Below are 21936 nucleotides of genomic sequence, written 5' to 3'. Positions count from 1 at the left end.
GACCAAACGCAGGATTAATATGTGGATGGATCTGAACCCCAAATTTGTATTACATGCGGCAGGGCTGGGCGAGCATCATCAAGAACATCTGGGTAAGGAGAGAGGAAGAACAGAGGAGCAGGCAGAACGCGTTCCTCTCTTCATCCTTGAAGGAAACCAGAAGTCTTGATGCTGTTATTCTCAATTAAACTCGAACATCTACCTTTATCATTAGACTATACCCAGGGTGGTGCAGCGTTGGGGACCGAAGCTGCTGAGACTGATGTCCCTGGTCATACCATGGAGCTTTGTATTCCAGCTGGGATGCAAACTGCGCTGTCTCAAACAAGTTTTTTTGGAGATTGTTTTGCCTAGATAATGGATTTTATGACAGAAAAATTAAAGGAGGAACAGGTAGTCTTAGCTACATGATCAGTATATATATTTCTAATGTTAAATTACCTAAACAAAATAAATTAAGCTGGGTTCTTGATCTTTTCTGAAGGGAGGGAAGAAATAGCAAGAGAAAAACTACAAAAATAATTATTGTGGTTTTGACATGAACACATCGTAACTATGAGAAGCGTTCATACAACAAGAGCTTGAGTAGCGTATGTGACCATATAATAACTTAGAAAAACAAATAAAGGTGGATAAGATCCTGTTTCATGATGTACCGTATTACAGAAGAGAGTGGCATCTTCTGCAGTTTGAGTTCCAACAGGACCAATAGGTGTCCCATTTGCACATGGTTTAATAAGACCCAGATTGTAAGAATGTGGTCAACCTGTCCACGAGTGCTTTGGTTTGCATGTAGAAATAGTGGCAGGTGCTTATGTGTTCTACTTGCTGGAATCATTTGTGAGTGTGTGTGAGAGAAGTTACTTTACTAGGGACACTTTGCAAACTGGGGCTTCGATTCTCTGAGAAAGTATCAAGAACAGGCCAGTGTTCACTGTGCCAGAGATAAACATCATTAAGCTACCAAAAATTGGAGAAAGAATATAAAATCATCATGGACCTGATCATTTTCTAATCACAAACTGAGGGGAAACTTTCTGTTAAATGTGCTGAACTGTAAGAGTTACAGGCACCAGGTTCTCCCTATGGTGTGTTCACCTGCTGTGAGATTCGACCTCCAAATCCATAGCAAAACATATCCTTTCTTTTTCCCTTTCACACTTAAACAAAAAAAAGGGGAGGGTGGGGTAAGGACTATGTTTTTAAATATCTACTTCAAATCAACACTCACAAATATTTATAGTCAGTATCAACCTTTTCAATACTGATTTTACTGAAGATTAAGGCAATCCAAATGAAAGTTCCTGCACTAGCAACTATTAATGAAAGTCACATTTTCTCAGCTTCGTAAACAAACCACAAAAAGTATTTATGCACTTTAGCAGATGAAAATTCAAATAATTTGTGCATTTAACTAGTCTAGTTCGGTTCCAAGCTCTCTTTCCTAAATATACATTAGGTTGTGTTTCCCAAATGTATTCAGCCAAGCAATATGTAGTTCCAGCTCATTCATATCAGATGAAGTGTGACTGGAAATAAAGCTGCATCTTTTTAAGACGACACAGTCCTTTGCTCCATATTTCCAAACCAAAATAGCCAAGTTCATTGTATTTTTGCCTACATTTCATTACTGCTCTTCTTCCTTCCAAGTGAAGACTAATGTAAAGACAATCGCTAAAGGAGCAGCAATCATAATACCCTATACTAACTAAATTCAGACTTACGGCTACTCACAGGAGAAATACATGACAGATCCATTGTTCTGTATTAGCAGGATATTGTCCCAGTATATGAACACATGCAAACTTTGAAGGCTTTGAATATTTAAGGCAAGACACTAGTGGCTCATCCCAGTGGGAACCGCAGAAAAGGGGAACCTGATTAAATTTAATGTCATTGTCACTTTTTTTTCCATTGCTAAGAATTATATAGGTAGCCATAGCTACCACACTGTTCAGACACCATGACCACAATATTCTCCCTCAGAGGTTGGCGTCAAGGGCTGAATTATTCACTCCAAGAATGTGATTCATTACTAGATGCGATTCTCGCAGATTAAAAGATTTGTCAGTATATAAAATACACGTACATATTCTAGCAGCTTATTTTAAAATCATTGTTATGCCCTCACTAACCTTGACAGTCACAAATTTTTACGAGTATGATTTAAGTTTTGAGCACATCTGCCCCATTCAGAAAGCTCTAAAGTAACTGAGCAGCTTTTTACTGTTTAAGGTGCAATGAATTGTGAAGCAGAAAACTAATGTAGGGACATGTAGGAGGCCACTTACAGACCCTGCAATTAAAATACCAATGTTTTTAAACTAGTTTCTTAGAAATGTTTGCCTGCTTGAACGGTTCCCTTATCTATTGTTTATTCTGTCAGGCGAAACCTCAAATATTCTGCTTAATTGCAGAAAGTGCATAACTCTTTCCCCACTGCTGTTTGTGTTGCTAACTCTCTCGTCTTCCCCAGACTTGCCTCACAGTGCTATTCCTAAGTTGGATAGACTAATTAGACTCATTTCCATCCCAAATAACTTCTGTGAGCATGCCTCATTTACCACTCACTGAGATACATGAATAAAGAAATGTCTCTATCCATGAGGATCTGCCCAGTGTAGAACGGCTGGTACCTCTAATGCATTTAGAGAATAACTTTTTCTGCTTTCTGTAACACTAGTAGCCAATTTTATCGTTTTTCCTTTTTTAGAACTCAAGGAAAATTGAGTTTTAAAATAAATCTCCAGCTTGCAGTGCAAAGCTTAATGCTGCAGCTGGTTACTCTGGCTCGACACTGTAGAGTGTTGCTGGGTTTAGGGATGCAACAACGAGCACGAGATGAGCCAGAGCATTAACATTTATGCAGCTTGATCCGGACAGGGAAGCTGGTGACAGGCAAAGTGGTGGAGAGCCCTGTTCTACCCCCCTGGCTGTTAGTGTAGTGTAGGGCAGGATAAGCAGGGTCCGAGTGGGTGATTTCCAAGCCCTCGAGCACCTGGATCTCTGCAAATCCAGACGTAACAACTGCACAGGGCCAATGGAGCCAGAGGCAACATCTCAGAGCTGAGAGGAGAAATATGGATACAAATACTTGTAAACTGGTCCGCTCACCAAAGTTCATTTTATTGAATAAATGAAGTTTCATTTTTTTTTTAATTGAGCAAACGTGTTTGTTGCAGAATGGTAGTTGGTACTATGCTAGCCTAGACAGAAGAAAGCAGTCGTTAATATTTTCCAGGAGTGATGTTTCTCAAAGGAATTGATTTGTTTTGTTTTTTAAAGATTTCTTATCTGTTACCCTGTTTGAACTCAAGAAAAGGCATTCTGAGTAATACAGGTGGGTGATTTTGAGCAGCTAATGCTTTAGGTTAGCAATAGGTAACTTAACTACTTTAGCTTCTAATTTGCCAGAGGCCCTTGTTCAAATCAGGTATTTTCTTCTGCTCACAAGCAGCCCTTTGCAACCAAGGTGTCTTCTCGCAGCCGGGGATGCTCACACTCTGGAAGCCTCTCTCAACTACAGAAGCGAGATAATCAGAAAAGCAAATATTGCCCCAATGTGGTTTTTAAGTCAATATTTTGAGCTGCCGCCTGGGCTGTCGGGTGACAGGCGGAGGCTCGAGGTCACCTACCTGTCGATGAGGGCAGCGGGAGCACGGGAGGCAGAGTCAGCAGTCTTCCTCACCCCATCCAGCCGGGTTTGTTTGCTGATTAGAGCACGTCAATCACAAAACTCATCCCGGTCTCTTCACTGGCAGCTTTTTGCAGGTAGAGAATAGAAGGACGCAACCCCCCACCCTAATTCTTCTCACTGATAACTCCTATTTTTAATTCTTCTGAAAAGTGTTTTCGGTCTCTCCAAAATTTCCGGGAGGTCCTGGGGATAAATCCGGAGGTTTTGCTATTGAACCTGGATGGGATCAGGATTTGGTGCTAAACACGGGAGCTGGTGTGCAAGGCGAACGCCGAGGCCATCTGCACAAAGCGAAGGAAGCCTGGCATCTAGTGGACATTTAGCTCTTGCACCTCTTGTACCTTTTGCCTTAGTAGGATTGAGGGGCTACCTAAAACCTCCCCAAAATACACCACCCTAAAACCGGTTCTGACCGCGAGTTCCTGTGCCTGAGTGCAATAAGCTTTATTCCTAACTGCAGTTCAAAATTTGTGCTGGCTTAAAGATGACCGGATGCTGCTTAAAATACAGCTCAGCTGCACCTTTTTAAATAGCTTCTGGGTGGAACTTGCTGTTGTGCACACAACCTGTTTTCTGTGGGGTTTTCCTCCTACACAATGAGTGCAAACGTGGAAAAACCACTGTTGGAAGATATATGAGGAAATCACGCTAAATACTTGCTCAGGAGAGGTACAAGATCCAATATCCATAAAAGGTGCTATGGAAAGAACTTGTGCTATTGTCATTAAATGAGAAATATATCTTTATTAGCCGTTCCAATGAGATGTGAACCTCGCCACTTCTTTCCTTACATCCTGAATTTCATGTGAGTGCACATGTGGATATCAAGTTGACATTTAAACTATTTCTTTTTCTTTTCCTTCTCTTTCACATTCTTTCTTGGAATTTATTAGAGGCCAAGCTATAAGTATCTGTTATGCTGTATAGTTGCTTCGACTAGATATTTTCTCTTTCACTTAGAGCAATATTTTTCTGTGCTCACTGATGCTAAATGATATCTTACTATGCACTCAGTCCGATTAAAAATAGTGGGATTCATCCTGAAATACAGTAATATGCAATATCCATGTAACTATTGGATTATTTTATATTTACAAATTAAGTAAAACTTTATTACGTGGAGGTTTTACAGCATTTTAGAAAAGAAAAACTTAAATGCATAGTTTTCTCAAGAATGAATAATTGATGGATCTAGGGCTCCGAGGAGCCTCAGCGGTACAATGAGGTGACCCTTCAAACCCTTGTTGTTGGGTGAGCTGCAAACCCCGTGGGCCAAAGCTCAGCAGATTCCTGCAGGTTGGTACCCCAGATGTTAATGGAGCGATAATGACATTTCTTGGCATGCAGATGACGGAGCTTGACTTGCTCTGGTAGAAAATTCTGCCGTGATTAGATTGACCAAACAGCCACAGAAAAGACGAAGGCCTAAGAATACGTATTTTATTATTCTTAGTCTCTTTAAAAGACAGAATGTACTCGAGCTTAATTTGTTTATAAAGCTAAGAAAAGTGACAGAAATGTCAATGACCTCGCTTAATGAGTATTTGAAAACGGAGCTGTCGGCATATCAGTGAGTTACAGAACAAGGCACCATAGCACTGGCTAGGGAATTCTTAGTAAATATCCTCTTGGCTTTCGCAGTGTAGGCAATACAATATGTTTATTTGTGCTTAATGTGCCATGCCAATTAAGAGGCACGTTTGCTTTCATCCCAAAAGGTTTATTCTGTTTTAATTGAAAACCTCAACAAAGCCTCAATGTGAAGCATTTGGGAACACTTATTAAATATTCCTGTTCCCTCCAAAAAGAAGTCAATATACAAAGTCACAAACTGAAAGAAGTTCTGTGTGGTACCGAGCTCCTTTTCTGTTGGTTCTCAGTGAAAAGGAGACGTTTTATTAACACGTGGTACAGGAATAAACCAGGGGCAACATTGCATTTCTATGGCATCATGCCCATTAGTTTGATTTGAAGCACACACATGTTGACCATAGAAAACAATGTATTAAAATCAACTGCACAGGCTTGTTCATGTGATAACATTGTCTTACGTGGTAAAAATTAATTAAAAGGCTAAACGAAGGAAAGTCTCCATGAGGCCTACATGACTTTCTGACTCGTCCGGTGTTGCTCTTGCTAAAATCAGGTGCGAGAAGGCAGATGAAGAAGCTGAGGAAAACACACCAATGAAACAGAGGGAGAGAGAGAAAGAGTCATTAAAAATATATAGGTGGAAGAGGCTGCGGATCATCATGCAGTCCTCCTCTGCCCGGAGGCAGGATCAACTCCGCCTATGTCAGCTTTGACAGATGTTTGCCTAACTGCTTCTTAAAAGTTTCTAAAGATGATGAATTCACAACCTCACCAGATGTTATACTCCAGCGTTAAATTATTTCTATGCTTTGAAAGAACTTCTTAAGCCTAACGCAATCACTGCAATTCAGTTTTCCACGACAGCAGGGGACAGATGTTTCTCTGCCTTTTGCAGTATCTTTGTGTACTTGCAGACACATTCTCCTCGGCACCCTCTGCTTTATATTCAGCATGTCCCGCTTATTTAATCCATCTTTAAAGGCTGTGATCTAGAGAAATAAGAATAAAGAGCAGTCTTGGGGATGTATTCATTTTCATACAACCAAACGTGGTGTTTCCATCTTTCATAGTGGCGTGACCTGCTAGCGTTCTTAGATCTGCTTCTGCACTATTGTTATATAGTTGTTTGTTTGGATTTTTTTTTTCCTATGTGGAACCTGTGCTTTTTGCTGTTGTATAGCACAAAATGTTTTCAAACTATTTCTTTAATTTGCAAGACCACTTTGCATTTTAATCTTGACTTCAGCATGCTTATGGTGCTGTCTCAATTCGGTGTCACCCTCAGATTCACCATGTGCAGTGTGTTTTGCTTGACCTGGGTTGTAAATACATGGACTGGACAGGAGCCATGTGAACACGTCCCATTTGATACATTCTTCTACACTGACCATTCACTATCAGGCCATTAACCACTTCTGGAGTCTGATCTAGATTGTGTTTCTGTGGCTTCTGGGTGTGCTACAGGATACCCCAAATTATGGATAAGTCATAATGACACGCTCCAAAAAGCCTTACTGAAGTCAACATATATAACATTTGCTGTTTTGCCCATATTCATAAGCCTTCCTGCTCTGATTCAGAAGAAATCAAATTGGTTTGCTGCTTTTTCACAAATCCGTTTGGCTGTTGTTCCTTAGGGGTGTGTGTGGGTGTGCATTAAGTGCTTATAACTTCTCGGCATTTTATTGGCATAACCATTCCTTCCCATTTAAAGTGTTTTAAGCTTCAAGCTGGTTGTGTTGTAGCCCTGAAAATCGGGTTCATCTATCTCAAATAACCTCAGGTGAGAAAAAAGATACTGGAATGACACTTTCCTGGTAAAAATGAACCACACCAGACGCTTTTTAAGTATCTTCAGACACCCAAAAAAGCGACTTACTGTAGCGCAATGCCAATACAAAACCAGGCATACTACAAAAACAGTCTTATTCTCTTGTTCATCCTCAAAGGGTGTTCTTTTTTATTGTCTGTTGAAGAGGAATAAGCCATGTATTCAATGGACAATAAAAAGGAAACCCCCTTGGGTACGAGAGAACAGAGCCAGCTCTGGGGCAGTTCCGACCTGAGGCCTTATCCTATAATCACACACCAAAGCACTTTGGATATTGAGATATTTAGGTATGGCGAGGTTGCTACATCAACTCTCATCGCTTTCCCAGCTGCAGCCAAACTAGTTTCAACATTTTGTTATTTTTTTTTTAATTTATGGTCAAGTACAAACCCATCTGCCTTTGACAGCTTGTCTTGTTGCTCACAATTCCTAACAAAGCAGAAACACTTCCCACCAATCCTATATAATATTTGGGGGCAAGCCCCAACAGATGTCCTGGGAGGATCTATCTGCACCACAGACCCTGTTGATTGTATATCACAGTAAAACTTCGGGGTGTTCCCATATTGCAGTTCATGTAGACTTTCCCCCCCTCACTTCTATTTTCTGTACAGAACAGCACCCCTACCAATATTCCTTGAAGCAACAGGGCACAAAAAGGACACGAATCAGAGCTGGAAGAACAATATTAGAAACCAAAGAGACTTGTTAGGAATGGTTATAGACAAATTTTGTCTTGGTTCATTGTTTACTAATAAACAATTTTACTAACATCTTGTCAATTTGTAAAATGTAATATAAAATGCAACTCTCTGTATCTGGACAGATTTTAGCTTATCTGATCCTTCAAACTGAATTTACTTCTAGTAAAGATAATGAAAATTCAATTTGCATTGATTGTAAAGAGAATAATTTTGATCTTTTTCTTTTCTTCCTCGGTGTTTGGGCTGTTATTATATATCGCTGCTCTATAAACCTTCATAATTACCTCAAAAGGCCAACATACCATCTGGTATGCTCCTCTTTATCACTGGCATAGCAGCTAAACTGTAGCTTAAGTAAAAATACATTCAATTTAACAGCTCTAATGTTGCATGTGAAGCAATTCTGTACATAAACAGATTCTTTTCAAATTTCTGCTACCGTTCTTCCAAAAAATCCCATAAATCAGCCTTCAAAACAATAGCAGATAGCAATCTGTCAGTTCTCCGGTAAGGACGAGCTGTCTAACTGCTGTTATTAGCACCTCAAAAAAGACATTTTGCCTGCCTTGCTTGCCAGGAATTCACAATAGCTTGTTAAAAATACTAATACCTATGAACTCCCTAGTCTTTTTAAGTTCCAAGCACTATAAACCCCTGAAAGAATCTGCTGCAGCGTTTCCTACCTTGGCGCTAATTCCTGTTAACACAAATGCTTTTAAAATCTGACATGTTTTGGAGTGTTGACTTTAATCCCTTTCATTTCCATGGTTTTCTTAGCTTGTACTTGCTTTCTCTCCCAGGTTCTGGAATCCATGTACTTTCTTCCCCTCATTCTCAAGGCTGGTGGCCCTGACTGCTTTGTTGAGCCACAAATACAAGCGGAGAATAGTGGACACTCTCTTTACACTTGCTTTCTCCGGTTTAATCTTTCTTATCCCAACTTTTATTACTTATTCAGCTTTTCAGCTTCACAGTCTATTAATCTCTCTATGTTTACTATGATGGTTTGGCTGTGCCCTCGAAGTCAGTCAAGCAATGTGGCTTCACATCCATCGCACGTGTATTTTGTCATCCTCTTTTCATTGGAAGGGTGGTCAAAGTCACATTGAGATTCTTGAAGTATAGATGACCATATGTGTTGCTATAAGCTTGGTGTTGAGATGCCAACACCAGCACTAACACTTTGCAAAGAGGGTGATGAGCTTGGTGATGGTTCCCATGTCCCAGGAGCTCAAGTGAACATGTCCTCACAGCCCATCCTTTTTTCTCCTATAACCCTCGCTTAGCTTTTGATGTATCTCTGAACTGCTCTATTCCCATATTTTGGGATAACTTGCCTTTCAAGGGGGTAGAATTTCAAGTTGGTAATAGTCTGGTCCAGTGTTGATGGGAAAATCATTTGCATTGTTTATCTTGGATACAACTTGCAATGCACATTTATCCCATGAGGGTTCTAGACCAGTTGCCTTGTTAGTATGTCAACAGTCTCTCTAGCCCAGGCACTCATCCTTCTCCGGCACAATTTAGCTCTCCCCAGAAGATAACCTCAAATTACCTCCTGTTCCCTCACCAGCCGTGTCTGCAAATCCACCAGTGCCTTGACATCCACCTGTGCAGGGGAAATCCGTCTTCCATTCAATGTACGCATTCAGCTGCAACTTATTTGAATTTGGGCTTAACAATCAATTTCGATTATCTGCTTTCTAACTTTTAGATTAATATTTGATTTGGAGGCAAGACTTCGTTTGGAAAGGGCTTCCTTCAAATCCTTTTGCTCCTCAAAGATCATCTTCCTGTTCAGTGCTGTTTTATTGTCTTTCTCTAGCGCAGACCAAACTGACAAAACATTCTGCCACAGCCCTGAGGATGAAGAGGAGACCCCACCGATAAATGAGAGATGGGTTGCAAGATGGTAAAGCCTTTTGAAGCCTGTGCCACCTTTCCAATGACGATCATAAACTCATAGAATCGTTTCACTTGGAAGAGACCATCGGGATCATCAAGTCCAACCATAACCTAACCCCACTCCAGCACTAACCCATGTCCCTAAGAACCTCATCTAAATGTCTTTTAAACCCCTCCAGGGCTGGTGACTCCAGCACTGCCCTGGGCAGCCTGTTCCAATGCCCCACAGCCCTTTGGGGAAGAAATTGTTCACAAATTCAACCTCAACCTCCCTTAAACAGAAGATTAAGAGATACATTGTTTAGAAGCAGCGTGCTTAGTTTATATTTAACTAATACTGAATGTATTGTAAATAAGAATCTAAACGATTACAACTAACATCATCAATTATTTCTTACTATAGATGTGCTGTATGTAAAAATTATCAAAAATTGTAATGCATATGTAATAATTATGTGAATATAAGCAATGCAAGAGCATCTCGTCTTTGGAGCGCTTATGGAGTATGATGCCCAGGGCTGATAAAGTAAAGAATGGTGCTTAACACTAAAACTGACTCCGCTGATAACTTATTTCTTCGTTTCCCACCGTCCCGGGGCGGACGGAAAAGGCGCGAAAGCGCACGCGCCCGCGCGCCCCGTCCCGGCGAGGCGATTGGTGGGGTGGTGCTGGGACGTCATAACCGAGCGCCGCCGCGCATCGCCCCTGAGGGGAGCGGGGCTGTCGCCGTCGCCATCGGGCAGCGCTGCGCTTCCCGCCGCCCCGCAGACCCTCGCTCTCCCCCGCTGAGGCGGGTCAAGGTGATTCGGGGGACCGGTGTCCCCCCCGCGGCGTCCCGGTGCGCGGCAGGTGTGTGCGAGGTCCGTGGCGGAGGTGCCGTGAGGGGAGCGGGAGGGGGGCGATGGCGCCCCCGCGCTGCCTGACAGCGCCTGTTTCCGTGGGAACGGGGGTGCCTGCGGGGCAGCGCCCGCTCGGCGGGGCCCTCCGGCCGCTGCCGGGGCTTGGCCGGCGTTTCCCCGAGCTGTGCCCGCTGAGCCCCGCCGCCTCTTCTCCCGCAGGAGCCGCCGGGTCGAGCCGGGCCTGCCCGCTGCAGGCTGAGGACATGAGTCTCTACAACTTGGACCGGTTCCGCTTTGAGAGGAAGAGGAAAAAAGCGGAGCAGGAGAGCGAGGCCCCCGCGGCCCAGGGTTCTGCTGCGGCGGGGGATGCGGCTGGAGGGGATGAGGATGAAGCCGCAGATGACAGCAACAGGCCGGAGACACCGGCCTCAGATGTGACACAGAGAACCGGTGAGTCACAGGGTTCGCGGGTGGAATAAGAACAGTGCAGGTACTTGTTTTCTTATTGTTTGCTTGTGGGTTTTTTCCCCGCTTATTATACAAATGTGTTTTTCTATGCGTTCATATTTCACAGCGATTTCCACAAAAATATCCTTCCTCTGTAGCATCATCTAGGTGTTCCTGTTGCGGTGGGGGGATTGGACTAAATGATCTTTCGAGATCCCTTCCAGTCCTTGACATTCTGTGATTATTTTTAAGTGTTTGCTCTAATTGAACCTGTGCATTTACAGTCAATTAGAAACCTTGTGATAACTAAAGCTGAAATTATTTCTTTCAGTCGAGGAAACAAACTGCAATTTAAATGTTTGAAGTGTGTTACGTTTTCCTGTTTATTAATCATCTTTACTGATACTTTACACAAATATAGTATCTTCAAAGGGAAAAGGGAAAACTTTTAGTTGTCTGATAAGTGCAACGCTATGAAGACTTAACCTTTTCACTACAGTCCTAGGCTAGTGCAATGTGCACTGTCACATATAAAACCGAAAAGAAAGAAAACAGTTTCTTTTCAGTTGGGCCTGATTTTGTAAAGAGCTGAGAAACCTGCTGCTGCATCTCCCAAGGTGACCGTGTTAATAGTTGAGTCGCAGCGTTTGGCCTCTTTTCCGGCTTGTGGTTTTCGTGGAAGTGTGGAAGACTTGTTTGTGTTGTAATTCATTGGTTGGTTTGGCTGACGCACTAGAGATGTGCTGTTTCTGTTTGGATTTATCAGTTAATACTAATAAACAACTGTAATAGCTGTCAACTGCATAATCACCTTCACCGGTAGCTTTTCTGTTGCTGAAGGAGTAAGAATAGAAGAAAAAAAAACAGATTTGTTGCTGATTATTTTATACTTTTCGGACATTCCGTATAACTTCAGATACAGATGCCAAGGTACAAGTGTTATTGAAGAGGTCAGACAGGCTTGGACTACACATTTAGTCAGTAATGGAGCAACAATATAGGTTGGTGTTTAATTATATTTGTTTTGCGTACAACTTTCCCCTAGTAGAAGACAGTTTACTGTAGTACCTTATCTATGTGATAACAGAGAACCTTTCATGTACAAGGAGGAGTTCGTCTTTTAAAGGTGAGCCAAGTCACTATGAGAGGGGACTGATATTTACTATTCCATAAATTTAGGTTTCGTGCAGGGTGACTGTTTTCAGTTGACTGGAGTGTTCTCATGTTTACATTAGTAAGTATCAGTCAGTGCTTTGTGTTTAAAAGAATATTTTAAAACTCCTCTAAATCTTGGCTGGGGAGTTGCTATTTTGGACTTAAGTAGCCTGCTCGCTAGCAGGATGTTTTGGTGGCAGGGAGAACTTCACACTGGAAGCAAGGAACTGTTAGTTGTGGCTTCTACCTTGTGATTTGCAGTGGATTGCGTGGAAAAACTTGCGCTCTGGGGAGTTTGTCATGTGTCTGTTTGTGGTGCAGGAGTTACTGAGCACAGGAGAAGTGGGCAGTCGCCAACCGCATGAAGTTCAACAGGGGCAAGTGCCGGATTTTGCACATGGGACAGAGCAACCCTGGCTGTACAGACAGAGTGGGGGACGAGATGCTGGAAAGCAGCTCCGCAGAGAGGGACCTGGGGGTTCTGGGCGACTGTGAGGTGAACAGGAGCCAACAGTGTCCCTGGCACCAAGAGGGACCCGTTTCCTGGGTGCAACTGGGGTGGCCTCACTTGGAGCACTGTGTGCAGGGCTGGGGACACAGGATAAAAGGAGATAAAGCTACTGGAGAGTGTATGAAGTTGGTGAAGGGTTTAGAGGGGAAGCTGTATGAGGAGCAGTTAAAATCACTTGATTCCTTCAGCTTGGAGAAGAGGAGACTAAGAGGAGAGCTCATGGTGGCTACAGCTTCCTCACAAGGGGAGGAGGAGGGCCAGGCGCCGAACTCTTCTGTTTAGTGACCAACAACAGAACCCGAGGGAATGGCAGAAGATGTGCCAGGAGAGGGTCAAGTTGGACGTGTGGAAAAGGTTCTTTACCCAGAGGGTGCTGAACACTGGAACAGGCTCCCCAGGGAGGTGTCACGGCCCCAAGCCTGACAGTGTTCAAGAAGAGACTGGACAACATCCTCAGACACACGATGTGAACTGTGGAGTTGTCCTGTGAAGGGACAGGAGTTGGACTCTGATCCTGGTGGGTCCCTTCCAGCTCAGGACATTCTGTGATTCTATGACTCAGACCCTGTGGTCCCTCCCAGGCTGCGTCACCTGCCTGCTCGCTCATCCCTGGGTGTCCTCGCTCCCTCCTTGGCCCACGCCAGCTGTCACTTGGCTTTCCACTCGCTTTGGTCCCTGCAGCTGCTGGCAGCCTACACATGGGCCCCTGTGACCCCGGGTCCTCACTCAGGCTGCTGGAACTTCGACCCCCCTGTGCACCCAGACCAGGTTCCCCTCACCCATGAAAGCAGCTAGAAGAGGATTTTAACAAGAAGACAGAGCTGACTATGGTGATCACAAAGGAGGCACGGCCAGACAAGTATACCGACCTGTCTACATGTAACTGGCCGCTGTTACCCCCTTGTCACTCTATTTTCTCTACACTTGTTCCTCTTTAAACCATTTTCATCCCTCCACTTCCCCACCTTCGCTTTCTCCCCTTTAACATCCCACAGCAAGTTTTGTATGAGCCTAAAAAGCTCTTACCAGCATCTCATAATAAGTACTGAAGAAACAGGAGCTCCTCACTGTTCATCGCATTATAAAATGAGTGAGAACACAGAGCAAGAGAGAACAGGTAGAAAAGGCCTCAAAAATTAAAGAAATAATAGCTATGGTTCGTTAAGAACCTCAATGAAGGGTGCCAGACAGTAATATGCTCTGAACTGGCGTGGCAGATGGGTGAAAAAGAATCTCCACACTCATTTCCTACACCAAAGAGCTTTGAATCATAAGGAGACAGACCAAAACAATTACACAGCGAAGGTGCAGAAGGTTCAGCTACAAAACTCCTGGGGAAGTTGAGTTTTAATGATAACAATTGTCAGTGTAAGTCTTCATGTAAGAGGATTTTACATCCTCATAATGCAAATACAGCATCATGGGGCATCCTCTCCCCTCTAGGGTCAGTCCTTTCTTTAAACTCAGGTGCCTGTGATCCCAGCACCATGATAACCATAATTTCAGCTGGAAATAAAGGTAGTTTCTTCTGCCTCCATTCACTGACACAGAAACTTGCTGAGCCAAGTTACTACAGACCGTAACACCAGTTTTCAAAGCTGATTTGCCAGCAGAGATTAGACACAGAAGTGGCTGGAATAAATTCACCTGATCATCAAATGCAGAAATGAGCTGCACAGTGTCTAATTCCTTCCTCTGTGATAAAAGGCTACAATTTTAATTGTCATAAAGATCTAAATCCTTTCTATCACATGATAGAGGATTATGGTAATGATTTTTTTAAAGAGGCAGAAGTCTCACTTTGTACAGTAATCTTGTCTTGAAAAGCCCATACATGTGTAAACTTAGGAAGGCCTAAAAATTACTAGTTGTGAAGCAGTTATATACTGTCCCAAGACAGGACTCCCTGCAACCAAGACCAACATGTTGGCTGTAGAAAGTTTCTCTCCTTCTGTCTGTGTCTATATTTGAAAGGAGATGTGTTGTCCTCGACACAGTTGCTTTGCTTTACCTTAAAACCATATAAGTTTTAAGATGAATACAGGAGAAGAGCAAAAGAGACCTTTGAGAACATATCAAGCATTTTTATTAAACATAAAGGTGCAGGTGAATTTGTTTCAGCTCTCTAGCAAAGAAAAATAAAGCAGAACGATTCTGAAGGTGATGAAGTTGGGCTGAGCAAGGGTTATCACAATAGGAGAGAAATATGAGATGCATAAAAAGATGTAAATGGAAATATCAAAACAGGGCTATAAGAAACATGAGAAGTTCACATCTCTGCTGAATTAACAGAATGGATGAAGCCGGTTTTCATGACCTTTGCCTTGTAGGTCAGACTATATTCCAAATACATTCCTCCTGCAAGTAGCATGACACCCAAGTGCCAGGTACACATGACACCTTGCTAAGAAGAAGCCTTATTGTTTTATTTTGTTTGTCCAAACAAACAACAGCACGAAAAGTTTCCAAAAATAACAGTCTTAAAAATAATTTTATTCTTTGCAATATAAACCTTGTAAGAGTTTTAGGTTTAAATAAAAAGGATTTACAGTTTCACATGGTAATTTCTCCTTTTATTTTAAATAGCAAACACTGTCCAGTCTTCATGACAACTCCTGACTCCTACAAGTACCATTGTCCAGGCTTCATGACAACTCCTGACTCCTCCAAGTATGAAATGTTGAGTTACCTGGAAAAAGCATTCTCCCTCTAAAATAAAACCCACTATTTCCTTCTTTACTTCCTCCACCTACTCCACTGAACACAATCTGTTATTATTGGGGGGGTGGGAAGAGAACAGAAATTGCATATGTAAGGAGGAGTCCTCATCTTTAAAGCAAATTATACACTTGTAGAGTAGTAACAGATGAAACAGTTATAGCCACAGCATGTAATTATTGAAGGCAGTTAAAAGGACTATTAAGGGGATGCCTGCAATTGTAAGACCAGCGTTTGACTCTTAAGGCCATAAATAAGAAAGAAGTATCCCTAACTGGAGATGTGGCTTATGCTCGCTCCAGCCCTTCAACCAGTGTTAAGCTCCATTTTCAAATTCTTTTCTTTCTTTTCATTAGTGTGCCATGTACCATTTGGTACCATGTTTTTTGTAGTTTGTTGAGGACGTTCCCCTTTCAAAGCCAGCATCACCTGGTAGTTCCCCATGTCAGCAAATCGCGTGTACTTCTGGGATTTATCTTTGTTTCCATCAAATGCTGCCACAGTGAGTTATTTTAAATTTATTTTCTATGAGATTATTTTCATACAGAAAATGCTTCTCCGCAGCTGTCATGTTCCCTGCTCCACGTGTTCTCCTTCCTCTCTTCACTCATATGCCTCCAGGGTCCATAAGTTGTCTGGTCTTAAACAAAATTACTCGGCTTACCAACTGTTTTCTTCTTTCCAGCTCTGGCTGTGAAAATGGTAAAGTGGTAGAAAGGAATGAAGCCTTCGCTGTGCGGAGCTGCTGCACCGGCTCGGGCTACATATGGTTCTTGGCTCATACCTTTTGCAAAACGCCTTGAGTGCTTTTCTTCAATAACTGACATGAAATAGCACACTTAAGAGGTGGCGATAGGCGTCCAACTATTTTGTTCGGTTTAATTATATCAATGGTCTGGCTGCTTATGCTTTTGTTTCTCTTACAAGCATGTTCAGAACAGAAAAATTAAGACATGCTAATGTACACGTAGTGGATCAGTTCATTGAAAGTCATATATGATCCATGTGATGTCTTCACAGTGACTTACCCTGGCTGTGTATAGATTTTCTATATCCTGATGCTTTGTATATAACACAACATATGCTAAGTTTGCTTATTAAGAATCGTCTGGAGTATAACGTGGAAAAGACTGGCTAAATAGATTATATCTCTGTAGGAGTTGCAACTTATCTGTCAGTTCCTCAGTGTAGCTTTCTAATGTTTTGCAGTGTAACAGTGATGCTCCCATTCTGAAAAGCTATCCAGACAAGCAGATCGCAAATCAACCATCAGATACACCACTATGTTTCTATATGTGTCCTGATCAGCCTGGAAATAGTTCGGAAAGTTCTGACGATTATTCATTTTTCCAAAAGTAAAAGTGTATTTATAAGTAGTTATTAACCTAAAATACATAATCTCTTAAACTTTGTACTATAAAAATGATTTGTTTGATGTAAGAGGGCTGAGGATTTTTTTGCCAGGTAAGTTACCTCTTTAGGGAACACAGCTTACAGGAATTTTCCATGTAAGTTCTGTTTAAATGGTTGCTGTGTATAAGGAAGAAATCATAGGTATCTAGTGTTCTATGTACGGATCAATATTTGAAGTCATAACTCGTTGTTTCCTGTCTTTTCTCCTATTGAAATGGCTTGCAGAGTACTCCGCTGTCCCAGAAACTCCTGAAGCCAAGAGGACAAGGAAACAATCTTATTTCAAGCCCCGCAGAGGGGTAAAGTTCCTCGATGGATCTTCAGACAGTGACAGTGAAGAACCGAGAAACTTCTGTGCTGCGAAAGAAAACAGGGCTCCGAGGAGGAACGTGGCTGTAATGTACGTTTAAGCCAGTTTTCTGTGATGTTGATGTGACCTGAGGCATTGTTCTAAATTGAAATACCGAACCGAGACTCAGGGGTTGGGTTCTGGTTTACTGGTTTGTGATTCACCTGCCCCTCAGTAGATTTTACAGGATTTCCAGCTCTTAAGCTGTTTTCTCAGAGAAGACGCTTAAGAGGGAGGAGTTGTGTGATGTTGAGTGATACATGTGATGTTACTTATACGTTTGTGCATTTGCCCCTCTGAAATCCTTTTAATGGCACTTGAAAGCTTAACCATAACATATTTACTTTGTTAGTTTTTAACTATAGTAGAGTTTAGTTTATTTCATTTTTTTTTCCTGAAACCATAGTGGACAGGGAAGCAAATAGAGCTTCAGTGTGCAGTATAAGAGTTCCTGAGCTAAAGGTGAGGATGAGTTGCATGCCGTGTTTGCTGTGCTTAGTGACAACTTGTTTTTAGTTGTTTGGAAACTTATATTTTTGAATAAGCTGGGAGGGAGGAGAATAGTGCGCAAGAGTCGTTGTGTGGGTGCTGAAAAGGCAGCACGGAGAGTGCGGGAGAGACGAGATGTGGACAGACACCTCACTCACCATTGGAACGGTTTAAAGAAACCCCTGCTAGTTATATATCTGTGCAACTGAAACGTGGGAATCGTCTGTGCCCCTTCAGTGTTGTTGTGCTAAGCAAAACAAGGTGGCTCAACCTGCTTTTTTTGATAGTCTGACTGAACTCATTTTTGAAGAAATTGTATGGGAGTAGCAAACTTACCAGGTGAAGTCTCTTGTCAGATTTTCAAGCCTGATGCAGAGCGTGGAGTTACGGGAGCTCGTCAGCAGAAATTAAAGAACGCCTTTCCGTGCTGCTGTTATCTGAAGTGCCCTCCTGAAGGGTCAACTTAAGGCAGATAGTAAGAAAAAAAGAAATACTGGTTAGCAGAGGGAAGTCCCGTTTCTGCCCCTGGTTGAAGCTGTAGATTGTGCAAGGATACCGAGACGGCAAGCTGAACTCTAAGGCAAGGTTTTGTGGGTCAGTCGTACTCACGTAGCAGCTAAATGAGCGTTTCTTCATGCTTGATAAAAACGTGATTATGCAGAGAGGACAAGATTTATGATGTGTGCAACTCCAGCTTTGCTGGCAAGCATCTAGATGTGAATCCCCGATAGGAAAGGATAAGGTAATTGCACTGTTACCATTTCCATTGGGATTGATTTTTTTGGTTTTAGATGCAGGTTATACAGAAACTTTTTCTTATCAAGGCAAAAAGATCTGAAATATGCTAATAGAATTTTAATTTTCCGTTTCACTAAGACTTTTTTAAAGCGGATGCTGGATTCACCTTCTGCAGCTTCCAGCTACATGACCTGCTGGATTGAAGAGGAATTTGGGTTCTTTGTTGTTGAGAGGATGTTTATTTTTCACTTTGAGAAGCACAACTAGAGAGTCCACGGGGCTGCATGTGCCTTTTGAACAGGACAGGGCAAAAGGATTATTTGATGAACGGTTGTCTCAAAACTGTGTGTGTCTTCTACCCAAGTGGCACGTTGCTCCTGTTTTTCAGAGTTGTATTGCAACCTGCCTGTTGCAACTGCGAAGGAAAGATACAGTGAGGAAAACTGGGTTTATTTTTAGTCTTTTACCTATATCTGTCTAAAGAGACTTGTAGGCAAGCCTTTCTGGTGGTGAACACCCTCCGAAATGGCAAAATCCCTACAGTTCAATTAATTTTCATTCAGGAAAAGAGATTTTTATGTGTCTATGGAGAGCAGTTGGATGGGAGACCTGTGCTTACCTTGTCCTGTTTGTGCAACTGACTCTCATGAGCAATGTACAGGGATTGCTTTTCCTGCAGGTTGGCTCTGATAATAAATCTTCCAGTAAATTCAGGACTCTTTTCAGAAAGCTTCTTCCCATGTTTATTTGTTTAAGATGTTGCAGAAGGATCTTTGAATTTTCTGAGCTGAGAACCAGGACAGAGAGTTGATACTGCACTTGGGAAACTTTTACAAAGGACGTACCCACATGTTTATCCTTTGGACAAATACCAACTAATGAGTCTGTCTGAGACAAACTTGAGATGCTCTGATGTTATTCAAGTAGCTGAAATGACGAAATGTATAAGGATGGTGTTGCTGAATAGCAAGTGACCTTTTACAGCACAGTATGAGAGTAAGTCGTGCTATTTCTGCTAGAGTAAACCAAAAATGAATTCTTTTTCTCCCCCTCTGTCCATCATAGCTCTGAACAATCTGACGATGATCAGGATGAAGACGAACGACCCCAGTTGGCCTTTGTGAACGGGGGGGATCAGCCCCCGGCTGTGAAGAAAGGCGCAGAGGAAAACACCAGAGACGCAAAGATCCAAACGCTGAAGGAGCTTTTTTCACGGAGAAGTGACCAAGAATTACTACAAGTAATAATCCCCCGTTCTTTTGATTTATTTTGATGGCTATTTTGTGGGCAGCATTGCTAAGCTTGTGCTTTATTACAGGAAATAACCTCAATTCGTATTAGCAAAAAGGTATATTAGTATTTTAGGGGAACTGCAGCCATATCACGTTTCCATATACATTTGCATGCATACACATTTATTAATATATAAAAATGAATATATATACATACACACTTTTATATGTGTGTGTGTATATATATATACACACCTTGAGATCAACTCAGCAACAGTGAATTCCAGCGTATAGAAAATGTTTCTATTATCTTTTTCTGTCGTGACATTTAATTAAGCTGTCTTGCTTAAAAACTATTGCTAACTGCAGCTAACAGATGAAATAAAGAATGAGTGAAATCCTTGCCGTCTTCTCCAGTAAATGAAACATTGCACCCTTGCATTTAGGAAGTCTAATACTCAAAAGCCTTTAGTAGTTCCAATTTGGCAAAAAGAGAGTAAGTTTGAATTTGTTCAGATTATGCTGACATGTGAACCTGAGATACTTTTGGCCTTTGTCCAATGTACAGTACAAATCTACAGTAACATTATGGTAACTGATTACAGTAAAATATCGTCAGTACGGTAAAATAGATTTTTAGCAAGGTTACTTTTCAGTGCTGATGCGTAACCAGGTTTTTACTGGCTTTAGTTTTCAAAGCTACATGCATTCAAATTAATCTCTTAAGTTTTCTGGTCGTTGGAATGCCATTAAAGGCTATTAGGGAAAAATCAGGAGCCTTTTCAAAAGCAAATTATCTCACTTGCAAAAAGCCTTCTGAAAGTCTCAACATCCAATTAATTTGTAAAAGTGATCTATTTGGAGATGACACGTGGATGGAGAAACAATCCAGGACTGCAAGGAAGTGCAGATAAACTCTGGGGCATGTTCTCAATTTCGTGCGTGTACTTTCAGGAAATGGACCAATGTGACATAGCAGGATACAGACATTTTATGGGTTAAAAGATTAGGTTTTTGGAGCATCTGGTTTTGTGAAAAAACTTTTAAGTAAACGTGCTTGGTATGTTAGTGAAGTAGGAAAAAAAGCGATGATAAATGAGATTGTATTAAAAATGTTTTCCTGTAGGTTTTTTAAAGTGTTTCCAAGTGATCAGTCTAGCTAATTTGATACCTGATAATTGCGTTATTGGATTTTATAATACGTGTATTTTGGGGGTGTGTTTTAAAGTGCATTTCAATCACGCTGATTGACGTTTGTCCTGCTCTGTTCAACTGCATCAAATCCACCACTTAGCAGTTAATTTGTTGGGTTTTTTTGCAGTCAACTGAACCAACACGCACAAGGGATGAACCCGTAGCTGCTGCTTTGAAGTTCAATGATGAAGGTATGTATTACAAAAAGAAACAAAGAAGGGGGCAAAGCAAACTTTAGAAGCCATAGATAATTCAGTGAAGTAAACCTGGTTGGGAATTATTTAAAAAGTGGTAAAGCATCTGTTAAAAGTTATACTAGTGTTTGTTTATTGTAACAACACAAAACTGAAATGAAGATGGAAAGAGGCTGCAGACCAAAATCCAAAAAGACAACAAAAAAGGGGAATTTTTTCTGTGGTGCTTAGAATTGCTTTACATGTGGCTCCTTAAGTGATTTATGTTCTTGCTGGTTCCTTCTTTGCCCAGAAGTTGAGGCCAATAGTGATGGGTTAGCAATAGTAATTCTGAATATGAGAAATCCAAAGGTGTGGAAAAAATATACTGGAGTGTGTAGCCACTCCTAACTAGATATTATTTGTGTCAAAACCCATCACAATTTGCTCTTCAGGTTGACTTCAAGCCTTGCTTGTAATTCTGAATAAGGATATTAAGGATATTGACAAATACCAATGGTTCTCTAGCAAAACATCCTCTGGACCATCCACTTGAGCCCTCGGAGCTTCTTTAGGGTCATTTGTTCTGCATCGGAATTTCTGCACTCTCATGCTCTTATTAAAAACAATCCCTAAACAAACAAAACCCCAACACAAGGAATCATAGAGTGGTTTGGCTTGGAAGGAACCTTCAAAGTGCAGTTGTCCATGGTTTTCCTGAGAAAACTGCATGGTTTGGATACAACAGAAAAAGCTATTTATGATCACTCTTGATCGTTTTAGTTGTTCTAAGTGGTTCATATATTTTTTTCATGCAATATCATGTGGATTTGGACACATTATGTCCAGGAAGCTCATGTGCTGAGGGAGAGCAGTTTTACTCTGTTTCTAAATTAGAAGACTTTTTGCTAACTTGGTTCTGCCTATTGTACTTATTTTGATTTTCTG

General features: G+C 41.6%; 1 protein-coding gene across 1 annotated transcript in view; it reads left to right on the top strand.

Moving 5' to 3' along the window:
* Positions 1-10524: 10524 nt before the first annotated feature.
* SMARCAD1 (SNF2 related chromatin remodeling ATPase with DExD box 1) overlaps positions 10525-21936 on the top strand; it is a 32599-nt gene continuing 21187 nt past the window's right edge. Inside the window, exons 1-5 of the mRNA XM_080344420.1 lie at positions 10525-10579; positions 10789-11019; positions 17039-17213; positions 19455-19629; positions 20943-21006. Of these exons, the coding sequence (XP_080200546.1) occupies positions 10833-11019; positions 17039-17213; positions 19455-19629; positions 20943-21006 (601 nt within the window). The 5' untranslated portion in view covers positions 10525-10579; positions 10789-10832. The remainder of the gene's footprint in view (positions 10580-10788; positions 11020-17038; positions 17214-19454; positions 19630-20942; positions 21007-21936) is intronic.

Source organism: Nesoenas mayeri, assembly GCF_963082525.1.
Source record: "Nesoenas mayeri genome assembly, chromosome: 4".
NCBI lineage: Eukaryota > Metazoa > Chordata > Aves > Columbiformes > Columbidae > Nesoenas > Nesoenas mayeri.
Note: the sequence above shows the minus strand (reverse complement) of the source record. Positions and strands in the feature narration are given on the sequence as shown.